The sequence below is a fragment of the Convolutriloba macropyga genome, chromosome 11, assembly GCF_964194025.1.
Source record: "Convolutriloba macropyga chromosome 11, txConMacr16.3, whole genome shotgun sequence".
In the NCBI taxonomy this organism is placed as follows: domain Eukaryota; kingdom Metazoa; phylum Xenacoelomorpha; order Acoela; family Convolutidae; genus Convolutriloba; species Convolutriloba macropyga.
In genome coordinates, this window is record NC_134478.1 from 7,374,944 (window position 1) to 7,386,284 (window position 11,341).

The following is an 11,341-nucleotide window of genomic DNA, read 5'->3' on the forward strand; positions in this document are numbered from 1 at the left end:
GAGACCAAATATAGGAGTTTCAAGATTTCTCCTGAGTGATCTTTGATCTACAGCTTTGAAATTGCGCCGCCACCTCAAACCTCATTCTTCGTCATTTTAAAATTGTATTCGAAAATCTGCTCTTCAAACATTCGGCTACTTTCAATCTGTGTTAGCTATAAGATATCAACAAAGACAACACCTGGCTTCAAAGTTCCTCTTACTATTTTATTCTTGGACTCTCAACTTCATATTAAGACCACCATCTGAGTCTTCTTTGATTGCCAGACATTGTGCCGACACTAAAACCTCATTCTAGACCACTTGAAAAAACTTTCACGATCTTTGCCAACTTCTAACACAGAAGTAACAAAAATGAACATCTTTTATTTGAGATATCTGTATCCAAATTTTTATACTTGACATTCGGCCAGGATATTTCGGTATTGCAACTTTGGCTATAGCTGGAATATTACTAGAAACGGTACTCGATTTTTAAAAACAATTCAAATCGATAGTAATTTACTTTATTTCCAAGTTGCAAAACATCTAGCATCCATTCAAATTTTGAAAGACCTCGAAAGACAATTTAAAATTCTTTTTTACATTGAAAAAACTCGTTATAATGAAAGACTAAAAGAAAAGACTAGTTATATTTAAAAGTTTTCGTTGAGGTCACAAATACCAATAAGCAATTGTAATTTCTGATCATATCTGATAACCTGAGGCATATGGGCTTGGAAGCCAGGCTTCATCGGTTAATCTCGAGGCGTAGGGTATTTGGCGAAAACTCAATTAGGCGAACATTTTTTTTTGCCATTAGGTAGAACTTTTGAACTAAGTTTTGTGGACATTAGGCGAATACTAATTCAAAGACTTAAAAAACACTTGACGCTATAAAGTGTTCCTAACAACTGTCTCTCCATGATACTAGCTCAAAACCGGTAACTTATTTTCAATATTGTTTTTTATTATTAAATTTTTTTTTAATATTGAGCATTTGTAGCTTTTTATGTCCGTCTAGCATGTACGTCAAAAAGTTTCTCGGATTTCTTTTTACGTCCCATAACTCTAAACTATTTGCAATAGAGCAATTAATATTTTTATCATATTTTCTAGTTTCCTCCGTATTTTTGCCAAATACCGTTGCAGAATGTTACCGAGGGTCGAAAATAATGAGCAAAAATCATATATTCTAAACGAGCTTCTATTTGATCATTTTGATGCGAGGACATTTGTCAGAAACACTTCGAGTACTGTATAGCGTCAGTGGGATTTTGAAGTACCATCCTTAAGTAATCTAACTGGTATTCGCCTATTGTCCACAAAACTTAAGTTCAAAATTTTCGACTAATGGTCACAAACATGTGTTCACCTAATCGAGTTTTTGCCTAGTATCCCATCTCCTCTTATTTCATTTTGACGAAACTGTACTCATTATATTTCATGACTTTGTTGAAAAAATTCTAACTCCATTCAATTGAACAAGTGACTGACACATTCGAAAAAGTGAAAGCAGACATAACTGGAAAAAAGCGTGAAGAGCATGATGATACTACTTTGACAAAAATTAAGGCTAAGCCTGACATTTAAATAACCTGGGAAATTCAAACCACAGAAGTTGAATTATAAATTACTAATGGCTAAGGAACTTTAAAGTCAAATGATTAGACGAAATATTGGTAGCGAGTACGATGACGATATACATGTAGAACACCTCTTGTAAACATAGCTGGCAGATTGCCAGAAAATAGCCGCAATAGATTCGTAGATCGGCAGTCTAAAAAAAAACAGTAAAAAAGACAGACCAAAAAAATTTGTCTTTTAATTGAAGGCTGATCTGTTATATTTTGATTAAAAATCTGTATAAGTTATTGCTGCCTCTATTAGCTGATCTCAAAAAACTTTCATTTAGAGTGACACACACCCATTTGACCTTAACTCTTTGAATTAAAGTACATAAGTCAAATTTCAAAGTGAGGAAGTCATTTTTGAGAGTGAAGTAAGTCAAGTGTGACCAAAAATTTAATCACGCGCATGAAAAAAAACTCGCTCCACTAGGAGCGAAAAATGACGTCGCACATGCAATTCAGTTGAAATTGCATGAAAGAATGAACAAAAAGTTGCTGTGACGTCATATGGTCGTAACAAAAATCATGACGACGAAATAAAAAAAACCAAGAGAAGGCCAATAATAGCCCCAGCTATCGCTGTGCGGCTATTAAAAATGACAAGCTCACAAAATATTATTTAAATATACACTATTTAAAAATAATCGATATATAGCATCGTATTACATACTCACTCTTACTGGAAAAAAACGCTTTGACTCCTATAAATTGTGCCTCAAAGCTGGCAAAACGACAGGAAAGAAAAATAAGTGTGCATCGTGAAGTAGTTTTTGACCATCCAAGCGCTTTTTAATAATTACAAATAAAAAAAATTACAAAAAAATATAAAAAATTGATCGATTAAAGGCGCACAAATTTCTCTCAAACGACTGTTGAGCGGTTGACATAGTCAGTAGCTAGCTTCGGGTTAGGGAGTATAAATGAGCGAGCGGAGTGGAGCGCGCAGTGGAGGGGGGAGCTGTAAGTCAAACGCTATGGAACCGCACCCGCACTTCATGAATGTATGTCTGCTCCATATTTTCCTTAAATTGTATAATTAGAGACTTGTAAGGCGTACGATACAATAGTGACTTAATACGCCCAATGGGCGTTACCTGTTTGTCCCGTTCTTGAGGACGAAAAGAAGTCAAATGATTAGACAAAATATTGGTAATACGATACATAGCAATCAAAAAGAGCAGCATGACTAACATTAAAACGGCTTTTCACAATACAAAAAACGTGATAAAGACAGAATTTGAGACGAAGAAAAATAGCCTATTGTAAAAACTTTTTTTATTTCCGTTGGTTAACAAAACCAATTTTTAGAAAATTAAAGATGAAAAGTTGAGGCAAAACAGTCATCAGATTAAGATAATATTCCAACTAAAGCTAGTTGCGAATATTGCAACTAAAACTTGATGGTTAGAAGTATACAATTAGACCACATTTGACCAATATGGGCAAAAAAACGGTAATCTAGAGCCGATTTACAGTTGAATTGCAGTCCTTTCAATGCAGTTCAGGAAACTATATTTCCAGAGATCAAAAAATCTGCCTCAATCTAGTAAATGGTGAAACAAAATATGCTTCCAGGGAATGAGCATCATACAAGAATGTTTATCATACAAAGTCATATATAACTCTGTAATCAACGATTTGTTGGAATCTTACTAAGATCATAAATGGAATCTCAGTACTCATAAAAGGTAATGTAGAAATTAGCGGCAACATGAAAATTGTCAAAAAATGTTCTCCACTCGTTTACGATAATTATATGTCAAATTTATGTACGAGGTAAATTGTTGCAGTAGTTATGTGTTCAATTTAGTTGCCATAAAAATTAAAGTTAATTCAAAGAGTCAACAGCAAGTAGTATAAGCACTAACCTGGCCATATCTCAGCTTCCGTTCCAGGGGGTCCACAGTAACACCAGTACTCAAGTGTGACCTCAGACCCATTATGAGTTGTGGTCTCATTGGCCGACAAGAGGGGCCAAGCAGTGGGCAGGCACCTCTCGCCAGTTACAGCACCAGAACCAGATGAGGATGATTTCCTCACGTGATTGGAGGATGACGATGGCCGACTGCAGTTCATAGCCAAATGCTTGTCATCTGAACAATCGTATAAATCATTATAAAGTCATTTCGCTTCTTTGTATTGAAGAATTTATATGGTAACAAGTACGATGGCGAGACACAAGTAGGTAGAACACCCTGTTGTAAAAATAACAAGCTCACTATTTAAAAATTGGTAACAGTATTAAATAAGGGGATTGTGAGGATAAGGGCTATTCAATGGTCTAGAAATCACAAACGAATAAATAATTAACACACGAAAAAAATTTATCACACAAAAAATTATACGTTCCATTATTTTAATGACACAACTTCCAAATTTCCGAACATAACCGACGACATGATTCAGGACTGATTCCCTCAAAAAAGCAATCAAGCACAATTGCCAAAATTATCGATATCGAATGCAATTATAAATTGAACAGGCAAATTGACAATACCTAAAATTTTTGTACAAAGAAGGAGGAGACCAGCACTCCTGAAATAAACATAGCCGGTAGATTGTCGGAATAGCTGCTAAATAGACTTGCGTGCCGTATAATACAGATAGAATCGACGCTGCTCAAAAAAAGCTATGTAAAAAAACATTCAGCGATAAATCAATATAGCATGTTAAGATTTATTCAACAGAAGCCTTTTTACTAGAATTTTTTTTCACATATGAGGTCCTTTGATCTTAAACTAATTCAAGTTACATTTAAGATTTCAATTCCAAAATTCATTTTATTGAGTGAGGTTAAGTCCCGTATTCTTAAACGCTAATCACACAAATGACCTTAAAACTGTGCCAGAAAGTGAGAAATGATGCCAGGAGCAAACGCCGTTAGTTAAAGGATGAAGTCAATTCAAAAAATTGACATTTTCAGCTTTGCAGAGTGATCAAATGTAGAACGAAAAAAGAGCGCAAGATGAAATAGGAAAACATAGCAAGACATTTCATGACCCACAATTCAAAGAATTAAATTGACTGTACAAAAAACTATACAAATAATGGACAAAGAATGGATTGCAAAAATCATTAAGAACAAAATTCCGTTCAAAAAAATCGATTCAAATTCGAAAAACAGTTTAAATCGAAGTTTACAAAAACCACTTTCGAGACAACAAATTTTTGTTCAAACACTTTTTCTCACTCCACTGTGCGAAATCATAGCAAAAACAATTCACGCCGCAAAACTGCTTGCTTTTTCGCCCCACTTTCTGTTTCGGCCTGACCAAAATCATCACTTCAATTCGACTTAGAACAAATCATGAAAATGAGTAAAGAGATGTTAAAAATATAGCCCGAAGAAATCCGGAAACGATTTGAAGTACAAGACTGACATTTCTCAGTGACCTGATGCACCTCGTACATGATAAAAATCAACAATTTGAAACAAAACAGGAAAATATACAAGAAAAAATATAACTGATAAAAGCTTAAAAAGTAACCGACAAAATTTATTCCATTTAAAAGGACTCAAAAAGTATTGTTGCAAAATTTTTAAAATACAGAAATACAGGCAGTTCACAAGATTTCATAACTGTTAGACAAGGCAACATGTTATTAAGAAGATCGAGCAAAAGAAAATTTGAGGGCAAAAGAAAAAACTATATTCTATATAAAAATGAAACAAATTATCTAAAAAACAGATAAAAAACAGCCTCCCTACCAGTATTCGAAAAAATCAACTAAATCTTCTGCTTTCTGCCCAATACTTCTTAGAGACAAAAGTCAAACATACCCGGCAGATTGCCGGAAAATAGCCGCCGTTGATTCCAATAAGCATGATTGGGATTGAACGAATAGAATATATTGAAAAAAAAAAAGATTTTTGTACAAAAATATTTTTTAAGTCTGATTTATTTTGATGGCATTTCGTAGTTGAACATACTTCTGTTTCTAAGAGAGAGGCTACAGGGGCTACTATCAACACCAATAAGCATTAGAGCTGGTAACTAAGACTTATAGGTACGACGTTCAAATAGCGGGCATCTAAAATTGGGCTTTATGGGTTTATCCCGTTTCTATTTCTGACTTCAATTTTTTACACCGGCTCTGTTCATTTTGAATTGCTTTGCTTAGCAACTGATGTTCAAATTCACTTTTAGCAGAATGAGAGAAACTAGTCTAGAGAAGTCAAAAAGATTTCACGCAAAATGTCGAAAAAGCGGCAAAATGGTAAACCGAAAAAAAGTTTGACAAAGTAAAAAAAATACGAGCGCAATAATAGCCGGCTGAGAAGATGAGGGCGGCTATTAAAAAAAACTGAAAAAATTCAAAAATCTTATAACTAATTTCAGTGAAAAATAGCCTCTCTGGCTTTCAAGTGTCGCTTCATTTGGGGTAGGTGTGGGCGGGGGTCAAACTCTCAGAACCGCCCTTCACATCATGAGTATACGTCTCCACAACAGTTTCCACAGTTTCTGTGAATCGCATACTTGGCGGCTAGTGAGCTGAAAGGCTCTGACAGAACTTAATGCCCTCTAGGCGCTACCTGTTTATCCGGTTTTTGAGGACGAAAAGTCAAATGGGTCAGACAAAAAAACGGTCAAGCGAAACATTGCATAAAAAATACCACAGGACTACAGACTTTGTTTGGTACAAACTTTGTTTGAGAGCTATTAAACAAAGCATAAGTTGCTGAAGAAGCTCAAGACAAGGCAAAATGGTAAAAAAAAACAGCTGAAGGACACCAAAAGTGTAAAATTCGATCAGATAGCCAAAAAATCTTCCCCGCGAACTATTACTAGTTTACAAAACAGAGAAAAAATTTCCTCTCGCTTAACGAAAATTTTGTCATACCTCCATTGCTCGCTCTCTCTCTCTCTCAAATAAGCAACATGAACGGAAAACCGCTCTCTCAGCTCGACAGCAATTTGACCAAATATTTTGTTCTTATGCTTTTTCCCCGCCCATACTCCGAGTCCTAAAAACAGCAAGCCAATACGATTTACATCCTTTGAGTTGTTAAAGCCATGAACACCGTAATATAACTACGCTTTGTAGTTCATTTTGAATTGCTTTGCTTAGCAACTGATGTTCAAATTCACTTTTAGCAGAATGAGAGAAACTAGTCCAGAGAAGTCAAAAAGATTTCACGCAAAATGTCGAAAAAGCGGCAAAATGGTAAACCGAAAAAAAGTTTGACGAAGTAAAAAAAAATACGAGCGCGATAATAGCCGGCTGAGAAGATGAGGGCGGCTATTAAAAAAAACTGAAAAAATTCAAAAATCTTATAACTAATTTCAGTGAAAAATAGCCTCTCTGGCTTTCAAGTGTCGCTTCATTTGGGGTAGGTGTGGGCGGGGGTCAAACTCTCAGAACCGCCCTTCACATCATGAGTATACGTCTCCACAACAGTTTCCACAGTTTCTGTGAATCGCATACTTGGCGGCTAGTGAGCTGAAAGGCTCTGACAGAACTTAATGCCCTCTAGGCGCTACCTGTTTATCCGGTTTTTGAGGACGAAAAGTCAAATGGGTCAGACGAAAAAACGGTCAAGCGAAACATTGCATAAAAAATACCACAGGACTACAGACTTTGTTTGGTACAAACTTTGTTTGAGAGCTATTAAACAAAGCATAAGTTGCTGAAGAAGCTCAAGACAAGGCAAAATGGTAAAAAAAAAAGGCTGAAGGACACCAAAAGTGTAAAATTCGATCAGATAGCCAAAAAATCTTCCCCGCGAACTATTACTAGTTTACAAAACAGAGAAAAAATTTCCTCTCGCTTAACGAAAATTTTGTCATACCTCCATTGCTCGCTCTCTCTCTCTCAAATATGCAACATGAACGGAAAACCGCTCTCTCAGCTCGACAGCAATTTGACCAAATATTTTGTTCTTATGCTTTTTCCCCGCCCATACTCCGAGTCCTAAAAACAGCAAGCCAATACGATTTACATCCTTTGAATTGTTAAAGCCATGAACACCGTAATATAACTACGCTTTGTAGTTCATTTTGAATTGCTTTGCTTAGCAACTGATGTTCAAATTCACTTTTAGCAGAATGAGAGAAACTAGTCTAGAGAAGTCAAAAAGATTTCACGCAAAATGTCGAAAAAGCGGCAAAATGGTAAACCGAAAAAAAGTTTGACGAAGTAAAAAAAAATACGAGCGCGATAATAGCCGGCTGAGAAGATGAGGGCGGCTATTAAAAAAAAAACTGAAAAAATTCAAAAATCTTATAACTAATTTCAGTGAAAAATAGCCTCTCTGGCTTTCAAGTGTCGCTTCATTTGGGGTAGGTGTGGGCGGGGGTCAAACTCTCAGAACCGCCCTTCACATCATGAGTATGCGTCTCCACAACAGTTTCCACAGTTTCTGTGAATCGCATACTTGGCGGCTAGTGAGCTGAAAGGCTCTGACAGAACTTAATGCCCTCTAGGCGCTACCTGTTTATCCGGTTTTTGAGGACGAAAAGTCAAATGGGTCAGACGAAAAAACGGTCAAGCGAAACATTGCATAAAAAATACCACAGGACTACAGACTTTGTTTGGTACAAACTTTGTTTGAGAGCTATTAAACAAAGCATAAGTTGCTGAAGAAGCTCAAGACAAGGCAAAATGGTAAAAAAAAAAAGGCTGAAGGACACCAAAAGTGTAAAATTCGATCAGATAGCCAAAAAATCTTCCCCGCGAACTATTACTAGTTTACAAAACAGAGAAAAAATTTCCTCTCGCTTAACGAAAATTTTGTCATACCTCCATTGCTCGCTCTCTCTCTCTCTCAAATATGCAACATGAACGGAAAACCGCTCTCTCAGCTCGACAGCAATTTGACCAAATATTTTGTTCTTATGCTTTTTCCCCGCCCATACTCCGAGTCCTAAAAACAGCAAGCCAATACGATTTACATCCTTTGAATTGTTAAAGCCATGAACACCGTAATATAACTACGCTTTGTAGTTATAGTCACAAAACAAAACACTTGGTAACTGTCGAACTATGATGACACAAAAATTAGTAACAGCAGTTACGCTCAGCTATTACCATCGCAGCTATAATCAAATATTTCTACGTTCATTAGCTGAAAGTCTAAAAAACAGGGCTAAAAATTAATTGGCACCTAAGGCCATAAGGAAGCTGCACATAGAAAAACAACACAACAACGTCCGGCGAATTGCTCTCAAACGACCTGTGACGGTTGCCTTCGGTATTAGCCAGCTGTTGAGAGCAGAATGGTGGTGGTGGCAGAGGGGTCGTGGGAAAGTTGGAAGCGTCGTGGGATGGGGTCCAAATCACCAGGAGACTGGACGAGTTGGTGTCTGGGTTGAGGGGAGGGGGGGTGGTGGTGACAGGGGGGGGGGGGGGGGGGAACTCTCAAGACTAAGTACCGCCCATCAAACTCTGACGTTGCCTCCTCAAAACAGTATCGCTGATTCGCATAATTAGCAACTAGAAAGGTTTAAAGCTCTAGAGAGCTGCTCAGCCACTTAACACTCATCTCGGTTTACCTGTTTATCCCGTTTTTCAGGACCAAAAATTGGTCAAGCCAAAAATTACACAAAACAGACCACAGGACTAATATATTTGCTACAAACTTCGTTTGAAAGCAATTTATAATCTGTTAGTTAAGTCTTAAAATGCGCATTAAAAACATACCCAGCAGATTGCCAGAAAATAGCCACCATTGATTCGATTCCCATAACCCATGAAATTGAAAGGACAGAACAAATCTGAAATCACAGGTGCTCACTATTTTGCTTGGATTTTGCATTAGACATACTCCTGTCTGTTTCTTAATGATCATTAGAGATGATAACTAAGACTGGCAAAGTTATAAAAAGCCATGTCAACGCATTTCCACCTAAAAAAAATTGCTCGCAAATGGGAGGGGTGTGGGGAGCTGATGAGGGTTGGGTTTGTTGAAACTCATAGAACGGCACTTTATACATTAAATTTATGTCCCCACCAGTTTTGGTTCAGCGCATATTACCATACTTAGAGACTAGTAGGGCGCAAGGCTCTAAAACTGTTCAGCGATTTCACGCCCTCTGGGCTTTACCTGTCTTTCTTGTCATTTGCAAACCAAATGACAAATGGCCAGACAACAAACTATCAGGCGAAAAGTTAGTAGTACAAAAATGGCAGAAAAAAATACCAACAGGAATAATAACATAACGAATAAAATGGAATAAATTGCTCTCAGACGAGTGGTCAGATTCGTCAGTGTCGAGTGGTCGGCTTCGTAAGTAGCAATCTTCGGCTTAGGGGGTCGTAGCTGAGCGAACTTTGGGGAAGGGGAGAGCAAAATATTTGCATAAAAAAGACCAACACGTCTACAATAAATGCTACCAACTTCGTTCGAGAGCAATTAATCACTGAGTGAAAGAATACTATATACCAAAACGGTAAAGCAAAAATTATGCATAAAAGACACACGGTAACAATAATTGCTTCAAGCAATTTAAAAATGATCAGTTCGATACAATTGTGGGGCATTCTTATCATCCTGATTATGTGGATGGGTGGTAACTGGAAGGTATGAATAACTTTTGATGGGTATGAATCATTAATGGTTGCTAAAAAAACTAACCTGTTTTCTTAATCGTGACAGTAAAGAGGCTCTTGCGAAAGCACGTGTTAGTTTTGCCTGGCTCCTTCTCGTCATGGAAGGGCACACACAGACTGTCAGGTCCACACTGTCCATTGTTGATAAGACATGAGGCAGAGGGTACCCTGGTGAGATCTTGCAGAGTCTTGTGGATGATTGTGAGATGCATGGATCCGTGGAACTGACCGGGAAACACGTCTTTCTCCAAGTGGCAAGCTCGCTTATTGCACTTGTGAATACCTAAACATGCTGTTGGTAAAATAAAATTCGAATCAATATCAATAATTTCTTGTTAACAATCATTGTTTATCGAGCAGTGCGTTCGATGCCCACTAAGCTGAAAGACCCCAAAAAAAATCCTAAACTTTCTATAAAATTATCTTGTTTCCGATGCTAACCCTTCGGAATCTGGCTGCGACCCCAGTCTGACCAAATGAGGGCACTCTCAAACATTGACAAAGAGAAGGGCCTTGCCAGGATTGTCCCTGAAGCCTTCAGCACATAACCCTCGTTCTTCCCGTCCAGATCCGCGAATCGTATTTCATCGTGTCTCGCATCCAAAAAGTAGATGCGATCACTGAACTCGTCAGCTGCCACGCTGTTTATGAAGTCAAGTCTGTTGTTTATAATAATTCTGCGATCAGAGCCATCAAAGTTGCATCTTTCAATCACATCCTCGCCCCAGTCGACCCAGAACAGCAACCTGGAATTGAAAAGGGGTTAGTTGTTTTCTTGGAACATTAGATTGATGATCACACGAATTATCCAAATTTATGAAGTCAAACTCAGTTGAGGAAAGGTAGAACTATGCGAACACAAAAGTTATCATATAGTCCTGCGAAAAAATCACTAGAGGTTTAGAACACATGGCTACTGTACCCACTATTCTAAACATGGAGTAAAAAAATGAAGATCAAGGGTTTTCTGCAAGTTTGTGAAGAGGGAGCACAACAATAAACATTGGTAGCTAAAAAAAATAAGTTCTCTTTTAGCTTGAGAAAATGCAAGAAGAATAGTGAAAATCTGGCGAAAATTTTAAACATAACCGACTAACAAAGGGCGAATTGCTCTCAAACGACCGGCGAGCGGTTGGCTTCGTCAGTAGCTAGCCACAGTTTAGTGAGGCTGGCTTTAGCTT

At 37.4% G+C, this 11,341-nt stretch overlaps 1 protein-coding gene across 1 annotated transcript in view; it reads right to left on the reverse strand.

Moving 5' to 3' along the window:
- LOC142349632 (uncharacterized) overlaps positions 1-11,341 on the reverse strand; it is a 116,864-nt gene that overhangs the window by 31,725 nt on the left and 73,798 nt on the right. Inside the window, exons 8-10 of the mRNA XM_075401337.1 lie at positions 10,602-10,906; positions 10,186-10,443; positions 3,479-3,703 (exon numbers count right to left, since the gene is read on the reverse strand). Of these exons, the coding sequence (XP_075257452.1) occupies positions 3,479-3,703; positions 10,186-10,443; positions 10,602-10,906 (788 nt within the window). The remainder of the gene's footprint in view (positions 1-3,478; positions 3,704-10,185; positions 10,444-10,601; positions 10,907-11,341) is intronic.